This window comes from Myxocyprinus asiaticus, chromosome 33 (assembly GCF_019703515.2).
Source record: "Myxocyprinus asiaticus isolate MX2 ecotype Aquarium Trade chromosome 33, UBuf_Myxa_2, whole genome shotgun sequence".
NCBI classification, from domain to species: Eukaryota; Metazoa; Chordata; class Actinopteri; order Cypriniformes; family Catostomidae; genus Myxocyprinus; species Myxocyprinus asiaticus.
Window position 1 is genome coordinate 41,626,231 of NC_059376.1, and position 24,579 is coordinate 41,650,809.

The 24,579-nt window shown below is 39.3% G+C and overlaps 1 protein-coding gene and 2 pseudogenes across 1 annotated transcript; all 3 read right to left on the reverse strand.

Annotated features, from left to right (window-relative positions):
- Nucleotides 1-1,410: 1,410 nt before the first annotated feature.
- Nucleotides 1,411-4,359, reverse strand: LOC127423748 (cytoplasmic tRNA 2-thiolation protein 1). The gene is made up of 3 exons (XM_051668300.1): nucleotides 4,172-4,359; nucleotides 2,691-3,197; nucleotides 1,411-2,258 (listed from the first exon to the last, which is right to left on the reverse strand). The coding sequence occupies exons 2-3, from the start codon at nucleotides 3,184-3,186 to the stop codon at nucleotides 1,723-1,725; spliced, it is 1,032 nt and encodes a 343-aa protein (XP_051524260.1). The 5' UTR covers nucleotides 3,187-3,197; nucleotides 4,172-4,359; the 3' UTR covers nucleotides 1,411-1,722.
- Nucleotides 4,360-7,274: 2,915 nt separating this feature from the next.
- On the reverse strand, nucleotides 7,275-9,106 carry LOC127424091 (general transcription factor II-I repeat domain-containing protein 2B-like; annotated as a pseudogene).
- A 775-nt stretch (nucleotides 9,107-9,881) lies between these two features.
- On the reverse strand, nucleotides 9,882-11,300 carry LOC127424092 (general transcription factor II-I repeat domain-containing protein 2B-like; annotated as a pseudogene).
- Nucleotides 11,301-24,579: the final 13,279 nt, after the last annotated feature.

Sequence of the window (24,579 nt, forward strand, 5' to 3'; positions counted from 1 at the left end):
GTGCTGCAAAGGTCTGATCACTTTTCATTTTTGGGTGAACTATCCCTTTAAGTGCTTTGACCGACTGCATGATATTGACTGAATATATCAAAATGTTTTTTTCTGTTTCAAAAACTTATAAAACTAATGACAGGTTTTTTATTATTTCAATGTTTACTGTCAAGATTTCATGACACCATGATAAAACTTCAACCGCTCATCTGTATATAATGATGAAGTACTCTTTGCACAATCATTATTTTAATCATTGAGATTCCAATCACGCTCTTAACTCTGTTTGCGGTGTATTTTCTCATCAAGTCTCAACATGCTGCATCAGTTTTTGTCATAAATTTGATTCTTTCAGATCTCATACTGATACACAAAACGTCTGTCAACCTGTGGAGTGCATACATCTATTCTTTGACTGTGGGTTTGTATTTTATGCCATGTATTGCTTTTGAAAGATATCTGTTGGTTGCTCATCCTATCTGATGCAGAACTCACAATTCACTAAAATCCTCCTGTTTGATTTCTGTCATCATCTGGTTTGTGCCTCTCACGTTTTTAACAATAGACACCGATGTTTATTTTGATGTCTGGTCCCAAGGTATAGCGTATTTGATCCCCTACCCAATAATCATTCTGTGTTTGTTGGTACTTGGAGGGGTCTCTCTTACTCAATATCACTTACTCCTCATAAGAGCAAAGTAGTTTTGGGCAGTCTGTTCCTGGTGCTGCTGAATTACACATTTATCATCCTCCCTTCAGCAAGTATGGTGCTTTTAAGGCACATTGGTGATTTTGAGATATGGTTCTCTTCAACCATATTTATTTCCTGTCTGCTGTACCTGAATCCATTTGTTGACTGTATACTGGTGCCTTAATGAAGTCTCTTTACTGCTGTTCTGTCAGACAACCAGTACAAACACTGTGCATCATCATGCGCAGTAGACTAACAGGTGTGGAAGTATTTTGATGTGGTTGTGATCCGATTATCCTGTCTATTGAACTTTCTATCTAGACCTGCAAATTTTGTGTGTATATTTTTCATACTTATACTCTATGTATACATATAAAGTTACACTATAAGTGAAGATCTGATTTCAAATGCATGATCTTAATGTAATAAAAGTTCATAAAACATTTATACAAAATATAACCAACTCAGAAAATTATATGTACATCTAAAGAGGAGTCTCATAGTCAGATACTAATGATTTGTCCATGAACTGTCTCAGAAGATCACAAATAATTGAAAGTCATTATGTGTGTGTGATCACACAGAAGCGTGTCATATACTTCCCTCACAGTCAGAAACTGTCCTGTATTCTCTCTATCCTGCAGAAGTACTTATCTGTCTCTGTTCAGTCTCAGAAAGCATCCTATTTTCATTTCAAATAAAATAATCAGAAGCTAAATGAGAAATGATTAATTTGATTGTCTTTTTATTGTTTAAATAAGAAAATCATAATGCATTTGAAATGTAAATGGAACAAATGTTTGTTTTTAAAACAATATCTCTAGTTTTGAAATTGCACTAATCAAACAAAGTTGTTCTACAGCCACAGTTTGCATTTGCATCTTAAATAAACTCAATTCAGGTTCCTGTAGTTGACATGTAAACATATAATCACTGGAGCCTGAACACACTTTGATTCCCAACATTCATCCCAGACATCCTTAAAATACAAGTGACACGTCACTCAAACGTCCATTTTTTAAAATCTAGTCCTAATGTTGTCAGAAGTCTACAGCTTTCAGTTTCTTCTCTTCCTGCTCGGTCAAAGGCTCCTGTGCGAGAATTTTGCCGTGCAGACGGTGATGTTTCCCGATGCCCAGCTTGGGTAAACCTCTATTCAGACCCTCCAACAGAACACAGGACTTACACAAGGCCTGACTCGAGATGTACCCACAGCGCGAGCATGTTCCCTGAACGGGCATCTTCACTCCCTCCTTTATCGAGAGGGTTTCTCCGGAGTGGATGACGTCTATGATGGAGCTGGGCCTGATGGACTCCAGGTCTTTGAGGAAGGCACGAGCGTGGCCCCGGTAGGCGTTGGGTGAGTAGATGCACTCTGTGGAAAAGTAATCAAGCTTTTTAAAATAGGCGTAGAGGACGATCTCTTTCTCATAGGCGTATTTGAGGGGCTTGCAGCGTGGTATGGCGCCCTCTCCTTCACTGGCCGTGCTGATGTCGGTGCAGCGCCTGAGTCGTGCTATGTCCCCTCGCAGGACGTTCATCAGCACCGTCTCCGCCACGTCATCTGCATTGTGACCTGATCAAACCAAAACAAATGTCAGTTTAAGGAAACTGCCCAGACTACTTAAGAATTTCAAGAGCATTTCTTTGCTTCAGCAACTATCAACCTTAAATACTCACATTATGCGTCACTTCTGAATTTTTCTGAAGGCATAATTATGTACCAGCATATATTAAAATTAATTAATTTAGCTTGCGATGGCACAATGCAATTTATTCATTCTTAAACACAAACTGTCTGATAGAACTGTATTAATCAAATGAATATTCACTGTAAAAATCACTTTATTAACCTGAAAAAGCACTTGTTTTATTAAATGGCCCTTATCATTTAAAGGTGAAATGTGTAATTTCTGGCTACTTGCATAATTACGGTTTTAAACTTTTTACAGTATTGGGTGTAACTATTCTTTTATGACGTGATAGGATATATCTTGGAATTAATCACCTGTGCAGATCTTGTCCACTTTCAGCATCATAGCTCCCCTATCCAGCGCCTGTCTGCGGAACACGCCACAGAACGTGCAGTTGTTCTTCAACCCAACCTGCTTCACGATGGCATCCATCGTCCATCCGTACAGCTCCTCATAAGACACGATCTTAAGCGGCAGCTCATACTGCTGCTGGTTTCTCTTCACCGTCTCCAGTGAATCATCTCTATAACCGGTGATGCCCTCATCCACAGACAGCAGCAGAAGATTGAGTCCGTAATCATAACGCTCATTCAAAACCTTCATCACATGGGCCAGCACAGTCGAGTCCTTCCCACCCGAGGCTCCAATGGCCACGGTCTCCCCGCGATTGAAGAGTCCAGCAGACACGATGGTTTGATGGATCTCCTCCTCAAAGGCCCAGAAGAAGCAGTCCTTACAAAGGGAGTGTCCAGTCTTGGGCCGTTTGAGCACAGCACGTCTTTGCACACAGTTACTGCACTGGACGGGCATGATGGCACACACTGCGGAGGATTTAAGAGGAACAGGCAAGTTAAGAACTGTCAAAAAATCATATATACATATGAATAAGAAAGTTCAGAGTATTTAAATGTACCAAGAGTATTTTGGAATAATTTCAGGGTAAATTTGGGTTAACATTAACATTAAAGTGAAAAACTGTTCAATGACGTGAAACTATATTTTTTGTCCAGATCTATAATTAAATTATTTTAAAATATATTAAAAATGCAATTCACACCAAAAAAAAAAAAAAAAAAATAAATAAATAAAATAAAATAAAAAAAACGACTTGAATAAATACACTTGTTTTTATTTTCTGAGTTCAATGTCATTTTGATATTTTTTGTGTGGCTTAAAATAAAACATAAATTAAATATATTTTATTTTTAAATAAAATAATATTATGCACTACTTATATTATTATTATTATTAATAAAAATATTAAATAATAATAATATTAAATAATATTTTATTATTTAAAACAGTAAGCAGTGAGGCAATTGTTTTAAAATGTGGTTAATATTAGAAAAACTTTGTCCACCAAATAAATGTCATGTAGTGTAGCCATCCTAAGACAGTAAACATAAATAAAATAAAAATCAAATTGGCTCCTTGCATGCTGGTTACATTTGGTGGAAAAAGGTTTTTCAAATATTAATCATATTTTAAAACAAAGCTGGTTCTCTGCGTTTATTTTAAATAGAATAATTAATTAAATAATTTTTTTTTTCTTCATATTAATATTATTTAACAATAATATTTAGAGTAGGTGATATTTAAAAAAAAAAAAAAAAAAAAAATCTATCAAATCATTCGTGGTTAAAACAACATGCAAGTAGCCAAATTGTTGTCCTGTGACAAAAAGGTACAACAAATAACTTTGAGCTAATTAAAGTAAAACACATTGAAAACGAAGCTGTACTTTGACATAAGAGTTAAAAACGGTAAGAAAGACATATGAATATGTATAACAAACCTTTTAAATATATCCTGGGGGATGCAAATCATTAAGACTATAATAAAACCGTTAGATAAACTATGATAAGAAAAATAAAACCCTTCATCCAGAGTTATATGACAAAACTCTCGGAAAACGACTGATTAAAATAATAATAGTACAAAACACGCTGTGAGCTGCGCATGTCATCCGACTTCCTGTTTGACTCTGAGATCTGGAGAGATGAAAGCACACCGCCCCCTGGTGTCTTGGCATGGAGTTACAACAATGTCATCAAATGATGTTGTAATATTATTTAGCGGTATTTAAAGAGATGACTTTCTTTCTTCTGCTGAACACAAATTAAGATTTTAGAAGAATATTTCAGCTCTGTAGGTCTATGCAATGCAAGTGAATGGTGTCCAAAATTTGAAGCTCCAAAAAGCACATAAAGGCAGCATGAAAGGAATCCATTCGACTCCAGTGGTTTAATCCATGTCTTCAGAAGCGATCTAATAAATTTTTTGGGTGAGAACAGACCAAAATGTAACTTTTTTCACTGTACATCATAGGCAGAGGGTGAATGAACTGCATGGTAAGGCTACACCCCGAGTTATAATAATGGGCTTATAGGCTTATAATAATAATAATAATAATAATAATAATAATAATAATAATACAATGAATAATAATAATACATTTAAATACAGTTATTGCCATCTGGAGCCATACATTCAGTCAGGGCTTAAACTGGCCTGCAAAGGTCAGCACCTTTGCTTGTTTGTCGGTTTATTCTATTTCTTTTATGCTTCGACACCATACTGCGCTTCTATTGTTCTGTGGTCAGAAATCTAATTAGTAGAAATCACAAAATGCTGTATGGAGTCAACTGCTCACCCATTTCTGAGATCAATATGCAGTAGCAACTTTGCTTAGTTTGTGATGTCAAAGCTGTATTAAGAATGTGCATTTAGCATACTTTTAAACTGTAAAATAAGTGGATAGTTTAACACAGGCGAGGTGACGCCTTACCTCATGCAAGAGGACGCTAAACTTTCAAGCTGTCATCTGATTTTCATAAAATGCATAAAATACATCTGACATCATTATTAAATATATATATATATATATATATATATATATATATATATATATATATATATATATATATATATTGTCATTTAATGTAAAATACTAAATCAAATATCCATGTTCACAATTAAGTTAAATAATGACAAACAAATTACATAATAGAATCCCAATCAAAGAGATTCATCTGAGAGAATATATATATATATATATATATATATATATATATATATATATATATATATATATATATATATATATATTAGTATATTCTATGAAATACCATACAGGCCTATGAATATACATATTTAGACACCCATATTTTTAATTGAATGGATGTTAGAACAGCAATCACATGATTTTAAGGTTCCCCAACAATTTAACCCCTGCATTCAACTGCATGTACATGCTTGTTTTGATTATTGAGGGGGTTACCTCCCCTCCATCCCCGCTGGAATCTACGCCCCTGCCTATAGGCTTATGTCATGCAGTTGATTTAAAGTTTTGGAAATTAAAATAAAATCCAGTGGGGAGAGTCTTCTTCACAAGCTCAAGGAACAATGATAAATGTATTTTCAGTCATCTCCATGCTGGATCATTTCGAGTTTGATTGGATGCTTAGGCTATTGGTTTAAATGTGAATGGATACAAGGAATGGAATGTTACAAATGCGGATACACTTGTTTCAGTGCAACTTTAATTGAATAAATATGTATTAAATGTAAGAATTGCACTATGTTATTTTATATTTGTTTTAAAATATTATATTCTTTCAGAAATTAAGACAACCCATGCAGTGATTCAAGCAATTTACATTTTAAGATTAATTTGGACACGGCCACTGATCTAGAGTCAGCTTTCCCTTCCCGCTAGTAATTAAAGTTTGTATGCTGTACGAGGTGGAGGAACTGAGACAGTAAGCCTCGCCCAGACTTAAACATGCTCCGCCTATGACTAATATATTTTTGAGCCCTACACCCTTCAACCCTTTGAAGCTCTCACTCTGGAGGGCAAACCCTCAGAAGGGATTAGGGTATAGGGATGAGCCCCTTTGGAATGGAACGCACCATAAGATTGAATATGAATGAAAAGAAGAGCAAGCCAATGAGGATACGTTATGGGCGGAGCTACACACATAGTCCCGCCCCATATGCAGCCCCGCCTCCTACTGCAGAACTAATCTTTTTCTGGGAACTGATTGAAAAGAGGAAGTAAACTTGACACAAATGTTTGTCCAAAACGTGTCTTAAAAGAAAAAAATGAAATCTGCGCCATCCATATTGACCAATCATAATCAAATACATAATCAGATGTTAAGTCTCAATCCAATCAGCTTTCAGTATCAGTGCACGATCAACAGTTGAAGAAACAGTTGAGGAGATTTAGCCAAAATGTCGAATCGAAATTATTGCCATCAAACCAGAAACAATTACTGAAGGATCTTAAAACAAGTGTAACGTTCAACTGTACGGCAGGACCATATTTACATTTGCCACAATAAAGGAGCAAAGGATGCCTACAAATACTTTACGTTAGTAAATGTTAGAGGGAATGGGGCCCTCCATTCATGTATAATGTGACACTGTCTGATTTGTTGCACAAATGGAAGCATACTTTTCTGGCAAAATATATAATGGGAAACATTCTACAAGGTTTTACTGTTACGATAGCGTAAAGCAGGTCTGATATACATTCATATACGTAACCGGTCCTGCTCGACCTGCTCCGAGCGGGATTCGAACCGGTGTCTCCGGCATGGATGGCAATGCGGAGGCTAAAGGCTACAGCCCCTAGCGTCAGTCGCTAGTTCACCTCGAGTCCAGGGGAGTGAGGTTTACACATTGCACCGCACGTACCAGCTGGCCACTGTTGCACTCACCCCCTAAACCTCACTCCCATCTGGGTCACGGCACCACACCCTTTCTAAAAAAAATTATTTATAAAAAAAGAAAAGACAAAAAGCTCAAATTTGGGTTACAGTGAGGCACTTACAATGGAAGTCATTGTGGCCAAAACACAGGCCTAAATGTTAAAATACTCAATTTCATGAGTTTCACGAGTAAAGCCAAATGAAGACAAATCTTCTTGCAAACTCAGACCGAAGTATACTCAGTTTGTCAGCAAAGTGTGCACTTGGGAAAGCAATGCTGGTGAGCTTGTTTGCCATTGTTTGCCTGGATGGAAAGTGACCCAAGTTGTCTTGTTGTATCTGATTCTTTCATTAATGCAATTTCGTTTGGAAAGATTTTACAGAGTCATACATGTTGGTGATCACGTGATTGCATCTCTGCAATTGTAGGTTAAGTGTGTTGAGATGGCCTGTTATGTCACACAAAAAAGCCAACTCACACAACCACCTTTTATCCTGGAGCAGTTTGATGTATTTGCCCTTGCTGTCCAAGAAATGATGTATTTCCTCACGCAACTAAAAAAATCTATTTAGAACTTTCCCACGGCTGAGCCAGTGCACATCTATGTGGTTTGGTACATCTTCATGCTCCCAATACAAATGACTGAAACTGATGGTGGTTCAAACCCTTAGCCCTGATGAAGTTAACTGCTTTTGTTACAGTGTTAATTACATGATCCATCTTCAGTACTTTACCACAAAGCTCCTCCTGATGTATTATGCAGTGGTATGCTGTCAGCTCACCCAGGCAATTCTCCTCCCACATCTTTTCTCGTATCCTCCCCACCAATCCGTTCCTTTCACCGCACATTGCAGGTGCCCCGTCTGTTGTCAGTCCAGTAAGATTCTCCCAAGGCAATTTCATTCCATTTACAGATTTTTCTACTTGTTGAAAAATGTAATATCCCGTGGTAGTGTCATGCATTGCTTTAACCCCCAAGAACTCTTCTGTAATGGATAAGTTGGAATCCACCCCACGGATAAAAATGGACAATTGAGCAGTGTCTGTAGCATCAGTACTCTCGTCAACAGCAAGCGAGTAAGCTACAAAGGATTTTCCTTTTTCAGTGAGCTGCTCTTGTAGATCGATAGCTAGCTCATCCACATGATCCGCCACTGTATTTCTGCTAAGACTTGACATTGGCAAACGCTTGCCTTTTATCGGGGCACGGCACATTGCTAACTTTAAGCATGCACTTCTTCAGAAAATCACCCTCGGTGTATGGTCGGCCTGATTTAGCCATTTCTTCTGCCAATACAAAACTGGCTTTTAGTGCTGCATCACTCTGTGCTTTTGCTTTAGAAAACATTGTTTGCTGTTGTGCTGTTGTACAAGGCCCTTCTTTAACTCTGCCACTTTCTTTTGCCTCTGCTGTCTATCCAAGTCCCCATATTTGTCACGGTGTTTTGTTTCATAATGATGTCTTATTCTTTCATTACAGCCAGAGTCTCCTGGCAAACGAGACAGACAGGTTTTTCTTTATGGTCATGGAAGGCTGGCACCAGAATGTCTACAACCAATAGGTGCCATTTCTGGTAAAAGTCAAAGAACTCTGCGAGAATCAACGTCATAGAACTCTCTCACAAAAGCTGAAATCTACACCTGAATATCACCACAGTGTGATAAATTGCAAATCACCTTGCTGCCCCCCCTTCTCTCCTTCAACAGCTCTGGACCAACACAAAGACATAAGATTTATATGTAAAAAATATAACAAATACCATGAAAACAAAGAATGCAACTGTATGTGTAATGGAACGCACCCTAAGATTGAATATGAATGAAAAGAAGAGCAAGCCAATGAGGATACTTTATGGGCGGAGCTACACGCATGGTCCCGCCCCATATGCAGCCCCGCCTCCTACTGCAGAACTAATCTTTTTCTGGGAACTGATTGAAAAGAGGAAGTAAACTTGACACAAATGTTTGTCCAAAACGTGTCTTAAAAGAAAAAAATGAAATCTGCACCATCCATATTGACCAATCATAATCAAATACATAATCAGATGTAAAGTCTCAATCCAATCAGCTTTCAGTATCAGTGCACGATCAACAGTTGAAGAAACAGTTGAGGAGATTTAGCCAAAATGTCGAATCGAAATTATTGCCATCAAACCAGAAACAATTACTGAAGGATCTTAAAACAAGTGTAACGTTCAACTGTACGGCAGGACCATATTTACATTTGCCACAATAAAGGAGCAAAGGATGCCTACAAATACTTTACGTTAGTAAATGTTAGAGGGAATGGGGCCCTCCATTCATGTATAATGTGACACTGTCTGATTTGTTGCACAAATGGAAGCATACTTTTCTGGCAAAATATATAATGGGAAACATTCTACAAGGTTTTACTGTTACGATAGCGTAAAGCAGGTCTGATATACATTCATATACGTAACCGGTCCTGCTCGACCTGCTCCGAGCGGGATTCGAACCGGTGTCTCCGGCATGGATGGCAATGCGGAGGCTAAAGGCTACAGCCCCTAGCGTCAGTCGCTAGTTCACCTCGAGTCCAGGGGAGTGAGGTTTACACATTGCACCGCACGTACCAGCTGGCCACTGTTGCACTCACCCCCCTAAACCTCACTCCCATCTGGGTCACGGCACCACACCCTTTCTAAAAAAAATTATTTATAAAAAAAGAAAAGACAAAAAGCTCAAATTTGGGTTACAGTGAGGCACTTACAATGGAAGTCATTGTGGCCAAAACACAGGCCTAAATGTTAAAATACTCAATTTCATGAGTTTCACGAGTAAAGCCAAATGAAGACAAATCTTCTTGCAAACTCAGACCGAAGTATACTCAGTTTGTCAGCAAAGTGTGCACTTGGGAAAGCAATGCTGGTGAGCTTGTTTGCCATTGTTTGCCTGGATGGAAAGTGACCCAAGTTGTCTTGTTGTATCTGATTCTTTCATTAATGCAATTTCGTTTGGAAAGATTTTACAGAGTCATACATGTTGGTGATCACGTGATTGCATCTCTGCAATTGTAGGTTAAGTGTGTTGAGATGGCCTGTTATGTCACACAAAAAAGCCAACTCACACAACCACCTTTTATCCTGGAGCAGTTTGATGTATTTGCCCTTGCTGTCCAAGAAATGATGTATTTCCTCACGCAACTAAAAAAATCTATTTAGAACTTTCCCACGGCTGAGCCAGTGCACATCTATGTGGTTTGGTACATCTTCATGCTCCCAATACAAATGACTGAAACTGATGGTGGTTCAAACCCTTAGCCCTGATGAAGTTAACTGCTTTTGTTACAGTGTTAATTACATGATCCATCTTCAGTACTTTACCACAAAGCTCCTCCTGATGTATTATGCAGTGGTATGCTGTCAGCTCACCCAGGCAATTCTCCTCCCACATCTTTTCTCGTATCCTCCCCACCAATCCGTTCCTTTCACCGCACATTGCAGGTGCCCCGTCCGTTGTCAGTCCAGTAAGATTCTCCCGAGGCAATTTCATTCCATTTACAGATTTTTCTACTTGTTGAAAAATGTAATATCCCGTGGTAGTGTCATGCATTGCTTTAACCCCCAAGAACTCTTCTGTAATGGATAAGTTGGAATCCACCCCACGGATAAAAATGGACAATTGAGCAGTGTCTGTAGCATCAGTACTCTCGTCAACAGCAAGCGAGTAAGCTACAAAGGATTTTCCTTTTTCAGTGAGCTGCTCTTGTAGATCGATAGCTAGCTCATCCACATGATCCGCCACTGTATTTCTGCTAAGACTTGACATTGGCAAACGCTTGCCTTTTATCGGGGCACGGCACATTGCTAACTTTAAGCATGCACTTCTTCAGAAAATCACCCTCGGTGTATGGTCGGCCTGATTTAGCCATTTCTTCTGCCAATACAAAACTGGCTTTTAGTGCTGCATCACTCTGTGCTTTTGCTTTAGAAAACATTGTTTGCTGTTGTGCTGTTGTACAAGGCCCTTCTTTAACTCTGCCACTTTCTTTTGCCTCTGCTGTCTATCCAAGTCCCCATATTTGTCACGGTGTTTTGTCTCATAATGACGTCTTATTCTTTCATTACAGCCAGAGTCTCCTGGCAAACGAGACAGACAGGTTTTTCTTTATGGTCAACAAATAAATATTCCAACATCCACCTGTCATGGAATGCCCTGCCTTCACTGTCAACTTTCCTTCTTTTTGCCATTTTCTGGCAGATTGACTGCTAGCTTGCTAATACATTTTTGATGACAGGGAACAAGGTTGCTGGTAAAACCATTACTAATGTTGACAGCCAGACCACAACTGTCTTGTGCGTGTGGGTGAGAGGAGGGGTGGCGGTAACCTGGGTAGGGTTGCACCAGCTGTGTGTAAGGTCTCACGTAAATTGGGACTTAAAGTTCACACTAAGGGCTTAGTAACTACTAGTTACCCAGCTAGAAATGTTTTGTTCTAAAGATGTTCTGAGAGCATTACCATGCAATGTTCTAGTAATGTTTTCAGCGGCAAGTTTTCTTTTTTGTCCCTTGAATGTTCTCCTAAAAGTTAGGATAACGTTCTCTAGAAACATTCTAAAAATGTTAAGTGGAAACCTTCTTAAAATGTTTAGTGATAACATTGTTAGAACATTATGCCCTAACATGATTTATTTTTAATTTTTTCCCCCAATTTGGAATGCCCAATTCCCTATGGACTTTTAAGTCCTCTTGGTCGCGTAGTGATTCGCCTCAGCCCAGGTGGTGGAGGACGAATCCCAGCTCCAACCTGCGCATCTTATCACGTGGCTTGTTGAGCGCGTTGCCACGGAGACATAGCGCGTGTGGAGGCTTCACGCCATCCACCGCGGCATCCATGCCCAACTCACCACGCGCCCTACCGAGACGAACCACAATATAGCGACCACAAGGAGGTTACCCCATGTGACTCTACCCTCCCTAGCAACTGGGCCAATTTGGTTGCTTAGGAGACCTGGCTGGAGTCACTCAGCATGCCCTGGGATTCAAACTAGTGAACTCCAGGGGTGGAAGCCAGCGTCTTTTACCACTGAGCTACCCAGGCCCCCATGCCCTAACATTATTTTAAAAAATTCTGTAAGAAGTTATATTTTGTTCCCAAAATGCTCTCCGAAAAGGTAGGATAACGTTCTCTAAAAACATTTTAAAAATATTTAGTGATAAGATTGTTAGAACATTATGCAATTAACATTCTTATAAAGTCAGGCTTTTTTAATGTTCCCAGACAGTTATTACTTGAGTAGGATAACATGCTTTAGAAACATACAAATGTTTTGTGGTAACAAACTGTTTTTAACTTTATTAAAACACACAGCTTCACATTCTTTCCTCCACTGTTGAAGCTCTTTAAATATTAAATGCAAAACGAAGGAATTGGCGAAATTACGCAATAGAAATTACACAAAAGAAAATATGAAAAAATGAGATTAAGAACATTTCAAAGAACATTTTAAAACATTTGTGTACATTTTGTTGATTTATTCAGAGCTCACAGACACCGACAACAGTGAGGGGCCGCTCCCCTCGTGCTGCTGCATCTTCGTGGCGAAGAATCAATGGACTTTCATTGCCCTCAGTCACAGATGCTCCTCCATTATCCACCTGCATTATGACAAAAATATTAATTAAAATCAGAATAATTTCTGATTCCTCAGGTCTTTTTTTTAAGCTGCAACACAAGTCGCTGTTGGTCAGTTCTTCTGTCTATCAGCCTCAAATCTGAAGGGTGCAATAACGATTTGTGCCATGTACTACACATAAATAGGGGATGCTGTTGCTTTTCATGTATGCTGTACCTCACACAAACCTACAATAGCGATTGTGGTTGTTAAAACAACAGGATAGCATCTGGACTAAGGCAGTGAATAATTCCTCACAAATTCTTCATCAATACTATACAAATAATTTATTTATATTTACTACTAAAAAAAGACGGATAAATGAACCTAACAGTTAAAACTGGTAACTCCATTCTAGTCCTGGGCAAGGCGGCTTTGATGTAAATTTTTCTGACAAAGTAGTAGTTTCTTTGGTTTTGACAAATGAAAAACTTTCTATGAAAATGTACATTATCATCTCCAGAGTCACCAAAATCCAATTTATACCATGTAACTTCGCAGCTATGTCAGCTGCAATGACACTGCAAACTCACTCAACTTCCCTCCAAACAAAAAACTACACTGAAATATCATTTCATTGGAACTAGAATTCACACAATACTAGCCCAAACGGAAGCCTACTGACAATAAGCCATCCCACCGTGCATCTTAACTTACATATGCCACCTCTACGCACACATGCAATATCTGCTCACAGCTTATCACGAATCACGTGCTTGTTTTTTTTTCAAAAGGAAAATGGGGTGACAGATTTTTTTAACATGTTTCGTTCAGGGATGCAAACACGTGTGGTGAAAAAAGAGAGTGCTACCGGACGTCAAAAAAAAAAAAAACAAAAAAAAACCTGACAGGATATCATATAACCATGTGACCAAGGCCAATTATTTATTTTTACATCACATATTTAGGGCTGCAATGACTAGCTGATTAAAATAAGGAAATCAACAACTGTTTTGATTAATAGTTTCAGTCATTTTTCAAGCAAAAATGTCAAACACTTGCTGGTTTTAGCTGCAGAAATGTAAAGATTTGCTGATTGTTTTGGTCATATAAAAGGTCAGTTAAATATATTTGAGCTTTACAAGACTTTTGAATACTTCCTATGGCTTTTACTTGAGGAAACTGAATTCAGCACTTTTTAAGACCTGCAGAAGCTCAATGATGGAAACATGTTAACACCAACATACAGGAAGGGGTGTAAATTGGATGTTTCATCACGATACGATCTTATATTGATTCTCTTGGCCTGTGATCCGATATTTACTTCAAAGTCTGATGCGATACGATTTTGATTTGATTCGATTCAGGACCCTGCGATCGATATTCCGATATTATGTGCCTATTTTACACAATCAATTTTTTCAAAAACATTTTGCCCTCAAATGCAACCAAAATATAATTTGAATATTTCATTGAGCTCTCTGAAATGTGCAAATTTAGTATCCGCACTGGGACATCCACAACAAAACAAGTACTTTATTATACAGATAATAATTTAAAAAATAACGTCACACACAAGTGATCATCAATCGTTTGATTTCAGCTTATTTTTCAGTGTAATCCAATTCAAAGTACTTACATACCCATGACTTGTTTCGGTTTTCTTGGCTACAACTTCCACAGTTGTAATGAAACATTCTGTTAGTTAACTGGGATACATTTTAGTAAGAGTGTTGATGTGTAAAGTCTTACAACTGATGCTGGAGCTGGGCAGCAAGTGATTTCTCTTTCCCTCATTAGTGCTGTTCAGAATGTCGGCGTTGTCAAGACGTTTCACGTGATGGTTGAACTGCTCCATGGTACTTTAAAATAGCAATGGGTCGCATGCACAACAATATCGATGGAAGCCCGAATTAATCGTGCATGTGAGCCGCTCTGCGTTTGTCATGAGAGTTCGCATTTTAAGGAGCGCCCGGTTCATGTGCTCGCCCTGATCCTGTCACTGGTCTGGAGCTCGCGTTTCACGGGAAGCCCAGTTGACGCGCGCGCACGGATAGCAGAGCACAATTTGGCTTCAAAGACCCTGCACACATCTGTGTCCCACATGAAAAGCATATTTAGCGCTCAAAGTGAAATGAATGTAATAATGTTGCTTCATTGCCTGACGGAAATGCGTTCAGACGTGGCTGACATGAGAGTATTAAAATGAAGGTACATCTTAAAAATTCTTTATCGATATTTACGCGTTGTATTGATAACATTGGATCGTTGGTTATTGGATCGATGCATCGATCCAGATCGATGAATCGTTACACCCCTACATACAGCCTGTTTTGGGAACCAAAAAAGAAATTTAAGGTGTAAGGACCTTGCAACAGGGTCTGACAGTTGAATAGAATCTGGACGATTCACACAAGTCACCCAAACTGACGTGAAAAAAAGCGACATTCACCGAAAAGCGAGTAGTTTGCACCCGTTTTTTTGAACAAATTATTAAAAGCACCGTCTTTTGGATGAGAGGTTAAACCGAGGTCCTGGCTCTCGGTGGTCATTAAAAATCCCAGGGCACTTCTCATAAAGAGTAGGGGTATAACCTCGGTGTCCTGGCCAAATTCCCCCCATTGGCACTTATCTATCATGGCCTCCTAATAATCTCCATCCCTGAATTGGCTACATCACTCTACTCTCCTCTCCACCAATATAGCTAGTGTGCGGTGGGTGTTTGGTGCACTATGGCTGCCGTCGCATCATCTAGGTGGATGCTGCACTCAGTGGTGGTTGAGGAGGTTCCCCCTATACTATGTAAAGCGCTTTGAGTGCCTAGGAAAGCGCTATATAAATGTAAGGAATTATTAATTATTATTATTATTAATTAACACTGACCTGAGTCCCTCTTTGAGGAGCATATCTCAGGGTATCTGCAATAAAGTTTTCAACAGTCTTCTGCAGAATCTTGGGGTGGTTCTCGTGGCAGGCCTCTAAAGATAAAGAAAGACAAAGAGGAAAAAAAAATGAGAAAAGTATTTTAAGCAGTACTTTATGTTGCTGAAGCTGTAATTGAAGAAGTAATTGTAGCCTTGAAGTTTGAATATTTCAAAATCAACCCTTTTATTTCTTAATGTCCTATAATAAACAACAAATTTCAGAAAAAGTAAAAATGTCGTAGTAGTATTACTAAGATAACAGTAGAATGAGTACTAGTAGAAGTACAAGGTGGTTGCTAGAGTGTTTATAGGCAGCTGTAAAGGTCACTCAGTCTTCTCTTAAAATAAAATCTGTCTTTGTTCCGGGAAATACTTCAGCATTTGTTTACAAGATTCACAAGATTCATAGTCAATGTAAATCCAGTAGGGGCTTTGTTATGCCCAGGTACTAATTGATTGAATTTGTTAATCCTTTTATAGTCTTCCTGTCTCAGGGATTTTGACCCCCTATCTTTCTTGGGTGTTGTGGAAGATTTCAGACTGTTGGTTGAATTTCAGGCTGATGCCAACAGTAAAAAGCCTGAAATCCAACAGCCGAGCTGAGTGGTTATCTTCCCCACAAGAGTGAAATGCAATTAAAAACAAGATTAACATAACTTGTTCCATTTTGCAGCTGTTGTTTTCACATGCACAACATCCCATTAAAAATGAAGTAGGTAGTGTAACTGAAGCATTTTTTATGATGCACTTCATACCGTTCACTGTTGGTTATTCATACGGTGGTAATGGAAACAAAAATCAATCCCAGAACTTCACAGGCTCTGAAAAGTCCCAGATTATTGAAACTTCCATGGTATCATTGGTAGCGGAAAATGGCAACTAGTTGGTGTATTACTTTAAAACTACTTGCACACTTGCATGACAATGATCAAGAATCCAACTTACTTTGAGTGCTTGCGTTGTATCCAGAGTGCTAGTGATGGAGGGACCTACATTTGTGCAAAATAAACAAGTTAAAATTGTGTACAATTAGATCATGGCACCATATGCAAGTTGCTTAGTGACTACAGGCATACCTTGGCCACCGCTCTGTAACACAGCCCTGGTTGGGGTTACATCCAAACTTGTGGTTCCTGTGGGCAAAGCTTCCAAAAAAAAAAAAAACAATTGTTACAGGTGTAATCATTGTTATAAGGGTTACAAGGGACCTACAAGCATATTAGATGGCATCCTCTAGAACAGTGGTTCCCAAACCTTTTCATGCTTGGACCCAAATATAGAGGTACTATTTGTCTCTAAATATTTTGTGTGGTTTAATTAAGTTGTCAATAAAGTAGTTAAGCTTTCAATGTACTTACAGTATATCAGCCATTGTGGTGAATTCTATATTTTCTCTATATTTAGTTGCCTTACCTTCAATATGACTGCCCTTTCTAGGCATAGAACACACCATCAGGTACAGGTATAGGCTACAAAACCATAATCAATATATAATTCAGCATACTTTCTGTGTAATGCCTTTTTTGTTTTTGGAATATGATCCTTGTTGTTATTAAATGGCACATAAACTGCCCTAAGTTTTAAAAATGTTGTTGACAGGTAGGAACTTTTAAGAGGAGCTAGCAGAGCTGTCAATCTTGATTGGTCAAGTGTTGAACAAACCTTGACTTGACAACACTTCTCTGAGGACTACAACACAAAGCAGCCAGCGGCAAACACACTGCAAAAATAAACATTTAAACTGCAAGTTGAACAGAGGTGCCTGCCCTTATCAGTATATGGATCATAAAGTAGCTACCGTCCTTTCTACCTTTTTTACACTATACAACACAAGTGCAATTTAGTTTTAATACATTTTAAAACAACTAAATTTGTGTGAAAGTTCCACAATGTAAAGCCAGCCAGCGGTGAAAACAATGTAACTAATGTGTTGAAATGGAGACATACTTGGGCTGTTCTGGTTGTTTCTGGCTGAAAATAAATCCACTGATGAATTTGACTATTAATATTTACACCTGTTGCGCAAATAGGTGTACTTGGCACTGTCATTAAATCAACAAACACATTAAGAACTAGAAAATGCACTCAGTAGAGCGCAAACCCCTGCCAAGGAGACAGATCTGGTATTCGCCTCATTCACCTCACCGCTGTGTATGGTTAACTGACGTCATGAAGGGGAGACGCAGAAGGCCATAAATGCCAATGTTAAAACTCCACTTAAATAATGTTTTTATTAATATTATGAATGTAGTTAATGGTAGAATAGCTCATTTTGTCATTATGCAAAATCTACTTTTTCACTGTTTTTGAACATTATAAAGTGTCCCCAGAGAGTCTAGAGACCCACAACATATGAGAAAAAACCATCCCCTCAAACACAAGAGTCTTCATGCACTCCCGGCATCTGAGAAACTGATGTGGATTACTTTTATTTTTGATGGCCGTGTCCCCACAACAGTAGGAAAATCCCTATATTTCAGCTCAGTTTCATTTAGAGCTACAGACATTAAAATAGCCCGTTTGGAACAGAGCTAAAACCAGGGGTTATAAAAGCATTGTAGAATAAACGATCTGTGAGGTATTTTGAGCTGAAACTTGACAGACAAATTCTGGCAATACCTGAGACTTAAATTAACTAGTTAAAAATGGGCATAATACGTCCCCTTTAATTCAGGTGGTAGTCTATTCTGATACATATTTCATGCCTGTCAGAATGAGCTACCTTACTGTTAACCACATGTATATATGTGTAACAGTCCATTCTGATATAAGCTGAGCTACTATACCATGATTTTTAATAGGGTATCTCACAGGATGAGCTGCTGCTCATCTTCGGCTCATGACACAAGATGTCAGAATACCAGTCCTTTTCATGTAGGCTACTGTGGACCAGCACAATTACGCCTGGCCTGTGCAAATTTCTGAGGAAAACAAATATAGACACAAAGATTATACACAGACATCAAAGACGTTGTGTTTACTCAGTACCATTTACTTACAGGAAGGCGCAAACAAATGGCAGTATGAGTATCATTCATGTGAAGTGAATCATGTTAAGTTGATCGTAATAATAATGGGCAAAACTATATGACACAACATCCCTGGATAAGTGCATTTTATAGGTGTCACAAGAAGAAGATGCAGTATATGATCTAATTTGTTTGCATTCACAATAAATCACTAATGATCATAAAAATATCAGATAGCTGTCCGACTGCAAAGTGAACTTTTCATCTCTGCCCTTTCTTCTGAGGCCGAGAGATCAATGTTTTTCATACCTTTTCAAATCTTCAATTTCAAATATGATTTTCGAGACTTTAAGACCCGCATAACCCTTGAATGGTGAATGTAAGTAACTTAGCAGGACAATAAGCATGCGCAGACCCAGTACTGAGAAAGAAATTCAAAAAGTCAGAGTGGGAATATTTTTGTTTGTTTTTGGTAACGTCATTGAATAAAGGTAAACTACATATTGTGACCATCTGTATCACGTGAGCAAAATGCAGAGTATAATTTCCAATAATTAGGCCTACTTTTGCCATTATTTTGTATGCACAAGTGACTAGTAAATTAGCATTAACAAACACATCACCCTAAGCTAATGCTTTTTGCCTGGTCTCTCAGCACTTACTGAAAATGAACACCCCTCAGTCGCTGTCTCTTGTCACCACTGTGTAACTGCTAAGATTACCTTTTCCCAGGCTAACTTCCCATCCACATCAAGTAAATGATAATGTTATTAGCAGAAGGACATCATTAATAACATTAGTTATAACGTTTAATGAAACAAGGAAGACACAAATTAATTAAATTGTTCTGCTGAATTACAACAATTTAAATTAAAACACAAGAGTCCAGTTTGAACGCCTGTTTGAACGCCTTCAAACAGGCCAGCACCGACTGGGTGCGCTCGCTCGTAAGGCGCGCCATCAAGGAGACAGAGTCCAACTCCAAACCGAGAAAAGAGATGCTCTGAACCGGGAGAAGCTTGCTCTTTTCCCAGTTGACCCGAAGCCCTAGTCGGCTGAGGTGTGAGAGCACCAGGTACCTGTGTGCGCACAACACGTCTCGAGAGTGAGCTAGGATTAGCCAATTGTCGAGATAGTTGAGAACGCGAATGCCCATCTCCCTTAACGGGGCAAGGGCAGCCTCTGTGACCTTCATAAAGACGCGAGGAGACAGGGACAGGCCGAAAGGGAGGACTTTGTACTGATATGCCTGACCCTCGAACACGAACTGCAGGAAGGGTCTGTGTCGAGGAAGGATCGAGGCGTGGAAGTACACATCTTTCAGGTCTACTGCTGCGAACCAATCTTGATGCCGGACGCTCGCCAGAATGCGTTTTTGCGTCCCAGCTGAGGCTTCCGACTGGATGAGCCCGCTCTCGATGCTGCGCTCGAGAGCTCATTGCTTTCGCGGGCTCTGAATAAGAGGTCGAACTCGCCGTGAGACGAGCTGGCGGACTCACCCGGAAGCCTGATCGGGGCAGACGAGCGTGCTGGGGAATGGGAGGTCCGCGGGGGGATACCCGGCGGAGGCGGTCCCATTGGGGTCCCCAAATCACCCCCAGTGCTAGCCGCGCTGGCCTCATACCCGTGGGTAAAAGGACTGAGGCGGGAGCCTCTGGGGTGGCTTGTTTTCTTACGAAGGCGAGCCACGACCACAACGTTGCCATGGACATATTCTCGCAATGAGAACATGACTATCCACGAACGCTGTCTCCGCGTGAGCAGTGCCCAGACACGAAAGACAGTGATCGTGACCGTCAGAAGGCGAGAGATAACGAGCGCAACCAGGAATAACACACAATCGGAAAAGCATCTTTAAAAAGACGTTTCGTGTGTGCGCTCTTTTAGAGAAATATATACTCTTTTAGAGGGAAAAAAAGCTCTTTCAGAAAATATACTCTCTAATTTTTCTGCCGAAGCACCCAGGGGCGTTCTCTGCAGTGCACCAGTGCAGAGGAGGGAGAAGCCGCTGAAATGCGCCGTCAGATCCAGCAGAGGTGAATGAACAGTAGTATTCAGTTCGGTGAGCATGACCGTTCGGCTCCAAAGAGAAAATCTGAATGAGTGGTTGCGTACCAACTCCTTTTATACCCGTATGTCCGGGGGAGTGGCATGCAAATACCACTCGCCAATTTTCATTGGCCTTTTATCAAAGACCAGAGGTGTCTCGGGCTCCCAAGAGTGACCCCTAGTGTCACTACATCGACACCAATGTCGAGTGAGTGACAGATAGGGAACAAGTTTTTACAAAATGTTTTCTCCCGTAAATGTAAACGAGTGTAAATGCCAACATCATCAGATATGTTGAAAGGACTGAAGACTGTCAACCAAAACATGAGCTCATTGATGTCATTAAGTGAGTCAATTTGGGTCACGTCCTACCTAAGTTTAATGGTGCAATGCTCACATATTTAGTAGTGCGTCAATTGTGACTTAGTGCCCATTTACGCCACAACTAGGCTAAGTTGTAACTTACGTATAGCTGGTGCAACCGGCCCCTGATGTTTAGCGTGCAGCATGTTGGCAATGCTTGTTGGGACTTGTTGTGCAGTGTGGCACAGGCGGTACTGAAGCGGGCAAAAATCAATTTAAAACTCATATCATTGTACGGGCCAGATAGAAATGTGCAGCGGGCCTAGTTCGGCCTGCGGGCCTTGTGTTTGACATAAGTGCTACAGCAGCAAGCATGCAATATTCTGCCATCCAGTCACCATCTTTGCCAGGGACGTCCCTGCATTTTTTCAACTGGACAAGTTCAAATACTGCCCGTATTACAAGTGCATTGCTATGTAGGCAGAGAGTGCAGGTGCTAGATTAACATGCCTGCAGTCCTGACCTGTCCCCAATTGAGAATGCATGGTGAATTATGAAGCACAAAATATGGCAATCGAAGTGCCTTGTACAATTTTGCAGCTGAAGACCTGCATAATGGATGAATGGGGGAAAATTCTTAAACTTTGTCTTCAGTGGCCAAATGCTTAATAAGTGTTATTGAAAAAATTATGTTACACAGTGGTTAACACTCGACTGTCCCAACTTTTTTGGACAGTTTTGCAATCATCTGATTTGAAATGTGTGTATATATATATACAGTGCATTCAGAAAGTATTCATAACCCTTAATTTTTTTCAAATTTTTGTTGCAACCTTATGCTAAAATATTTTACATTATACATTTTTTTCACATTTATCTACACTCCATACCCCATAATGACAAAGCAAAAACCAGATTTTTGGCCGGGTGGCCAGCTCTAGGAAGTCCTGGTTGTTCCAAACTCCTTCCATTTAAAAATTATGGAGGCCACTGTGCTCTTGGGAACCTTCAATATAGCTGACATTTTTTTATTGCCTTCCCCAGATCTGTGCCTCGACACAATCCAGTCTCTGAGCTCTGCAGGCAGTTCCTTTGACATCATGGCTTGGTTTTTGCTCTGATATGCATTTTCAGCTGTGAGACCTTATATAGACAGGTGTGTGCCTTTCCTAATCATGTGCAGTCAATTGAATTTGCCACAGGTGGACTCCAATCAAAGTGTAGAAACATCTCAAAGATGATCCAGAAAATAGGATGCACCTGAGTTAAATTTCAAGTGTCATAGCAAAGGGTCTGAATACTCGTCAATATGATATTTCAGTTTTTTGCAAAGTTATCAAAAATCCGTTTTTTGCTTTGTCATTATGGGTAATGGAGTGTACTAGAATTATGTGAAGAAAAAAAAGCATTTTAGCATAAGGCTGCAACAACAAAATGTGAAAAAAAATTAAGGGGTCTGAATACTTTCTGATTGCACTGAATTCACAGGGTACAATGTAAAATAATGTGTTGTTGTAGTGCTTTCATATAGAATGGTGAAATAATATGAAAATAATTTTAATAATCTCTCCTTTAGTTTTTATTAGCATTTTCCATACTTTCCCAACTTTTTCAGAATGGGGGTTGTATTTTATAGCCCTTTATCACAAAATATAATAGCTATGGGGTCTGTACGGTACAGAATTTAGAAATTGGGTTTTCCAGGCCTGGAAATGTCATGGAGAAACAACTTAACACTAAATGTTTTGGAAAAGTCATGGAATTTTCTAACAATCTATTTTCGGCAATACAAGTTTGGCACGACAGCAGAACAATGTAAATAAGCGCTACTCAGACCCCACTCGGTGCAGTACACAAAATGCGTTGTTTCGTAAACAGTAGTTTGTGAATAGGCGTATTGCCAAACAGTCTTGCATTTTACACATCATTAATGCTAGAGAAGTTCGCTCATGATTGCTGAAGTTTATATGGTTAGTGCATAAGTAAATGGATGAGTTTATTTCATGTTTTCCATACTAATCAGTAATTATTTACATTGATAATTAGGGGTGTGTAAAAATATTGTTTATCCAGTTAATCGCGATCTTCATTTGAACGATCTCGATATCGATTTTTAAATCCCAAGATCGATCTTTCACTCAATGTGCAACCCTCCACTACAAAGAGAGGAAATATCTCACATCTGCAACCAAATTTCGAGCTATGCAACTAAAGTGAATATATTTGGCAACTGGCTGGTAAATGTTTACATTTCACTCACCAGTAATTGTGTAGTTTAGTCGTGAAGTGTTCACCAGAGAGATCAGAGTAAAAGTTGTTCCGTGTAATGTGTGTCCAAAGACGAGATCCATGCAACCCATTTATGAATACGGTCTCTTTTAAAACCCTTTCTGTTCTTTACAGTCAGTTGTTGATCAAAAACAACTATAAAAAAAACAACAAAAAAAACAACAACATTTAACTCTAATCATGCATCGCACAGATGAGGTAAAGCCATTCGAGTCCTCTTTTGTTAACATGTGCTTATTTAAAGGTGCTGTTTACAGAAATGCTGTTTTTTGTTGAAGAGACAGTACCGGTTTTAGCACGTGTTCTAATAAATAGATTTATTTGTTCATTTAAAAAAGACAAAATGTGACCAAAATGATGAAAAAGTAATAAAATATAATTAGTAAAATTAATATTTTCCTAATGAACCTAATTAAAAGGTCCCCTGTATAAATAATAGCATTAGCAGGGAGATAATTTATTTTATATGTAAGCAAATGGGACATTATAACTTAAATATACCCATCGATATTGATTCTAATCAAAATCAGAATCGAAACAAATTGAGAGCTTGTGAATCGGAATCGAATTGAATCAGGAAATCTGTATCATTACCCAGCCCTATTGATAATTTTATGTGAAACTGATGCAAATGGAAATATATATATATATATATATACACACTATATTGCCAAAAGCATTCGCCTTTAGACGCATATGAACTTAAGTGACATCCCATTCTTAATCCATAGGGTTTAATATGACGTCGGCCCACCCTTTGCAGCTATAACAGCTTCAACTCTTCTGGGAAGGCTTTCCACAAGGTTTAGGAGTGTGTTTATGGGAATTTTTGACCATTCTTCCAGAAGCGCATTTGTGAGGTCAGACACTGATGTTGGACGAGAAGGCCTGGCTTGCAGTCTTCGCTCTAATTCATCCCAAAGGTGCTCTATCGGGTTGAGGTCAGGACTCTGTGCAGGCCAGTCAAGTTCTTCCACACCAAACTCGCTCATCCATGTCTTTATGGACCTTGCTTTGTGCACTGGTGCGCAGTCATATTGGAACAGGAAGGAGCCATCCCCAAACTGTTCCCACAAAGTTGGGAGCATGGAATTGTCCAAAATCTCTTGGTATGCTGAAGCATTCAGAGTTCCTTTCACTGGAACTAAGAGGCCAAGCCCAGCTCCTGAAAAACAACCCCACACCATAATCCCCCCTCCACCAAACTTCACAATTGGCACAATGCAGTCAGACAAGTACCGTTCTCCTGGCAACCGCCAAACCCAGACTCGTCCATCAGACTGCCAGATGGAGAAGCGTGATTCGTCACTCCAGAGAACGCGTCTCCACTGCTCTAGAGTCCAGTGGCGGCGTGCTTTACACCACTGCATCCGACGCTTT

Excerpts from the sequence above, each read along its gene's own strand:
- LOC127423748 (XM_051668300.1), bottom strand. The coding sequence starts at position 3,186 with ATGCCCGTCCAGTGCAGTAACTGTGTGCAAAGACGTGCTGTGCTCAAA. Across the intron at positions 2,259-2,690 it reads AGTGGACAAGATCTGCACAG|GTCACAATGCAGATGACGTG; the intron begins GTGATTAATTCC and ends TGGTTTGATCAG.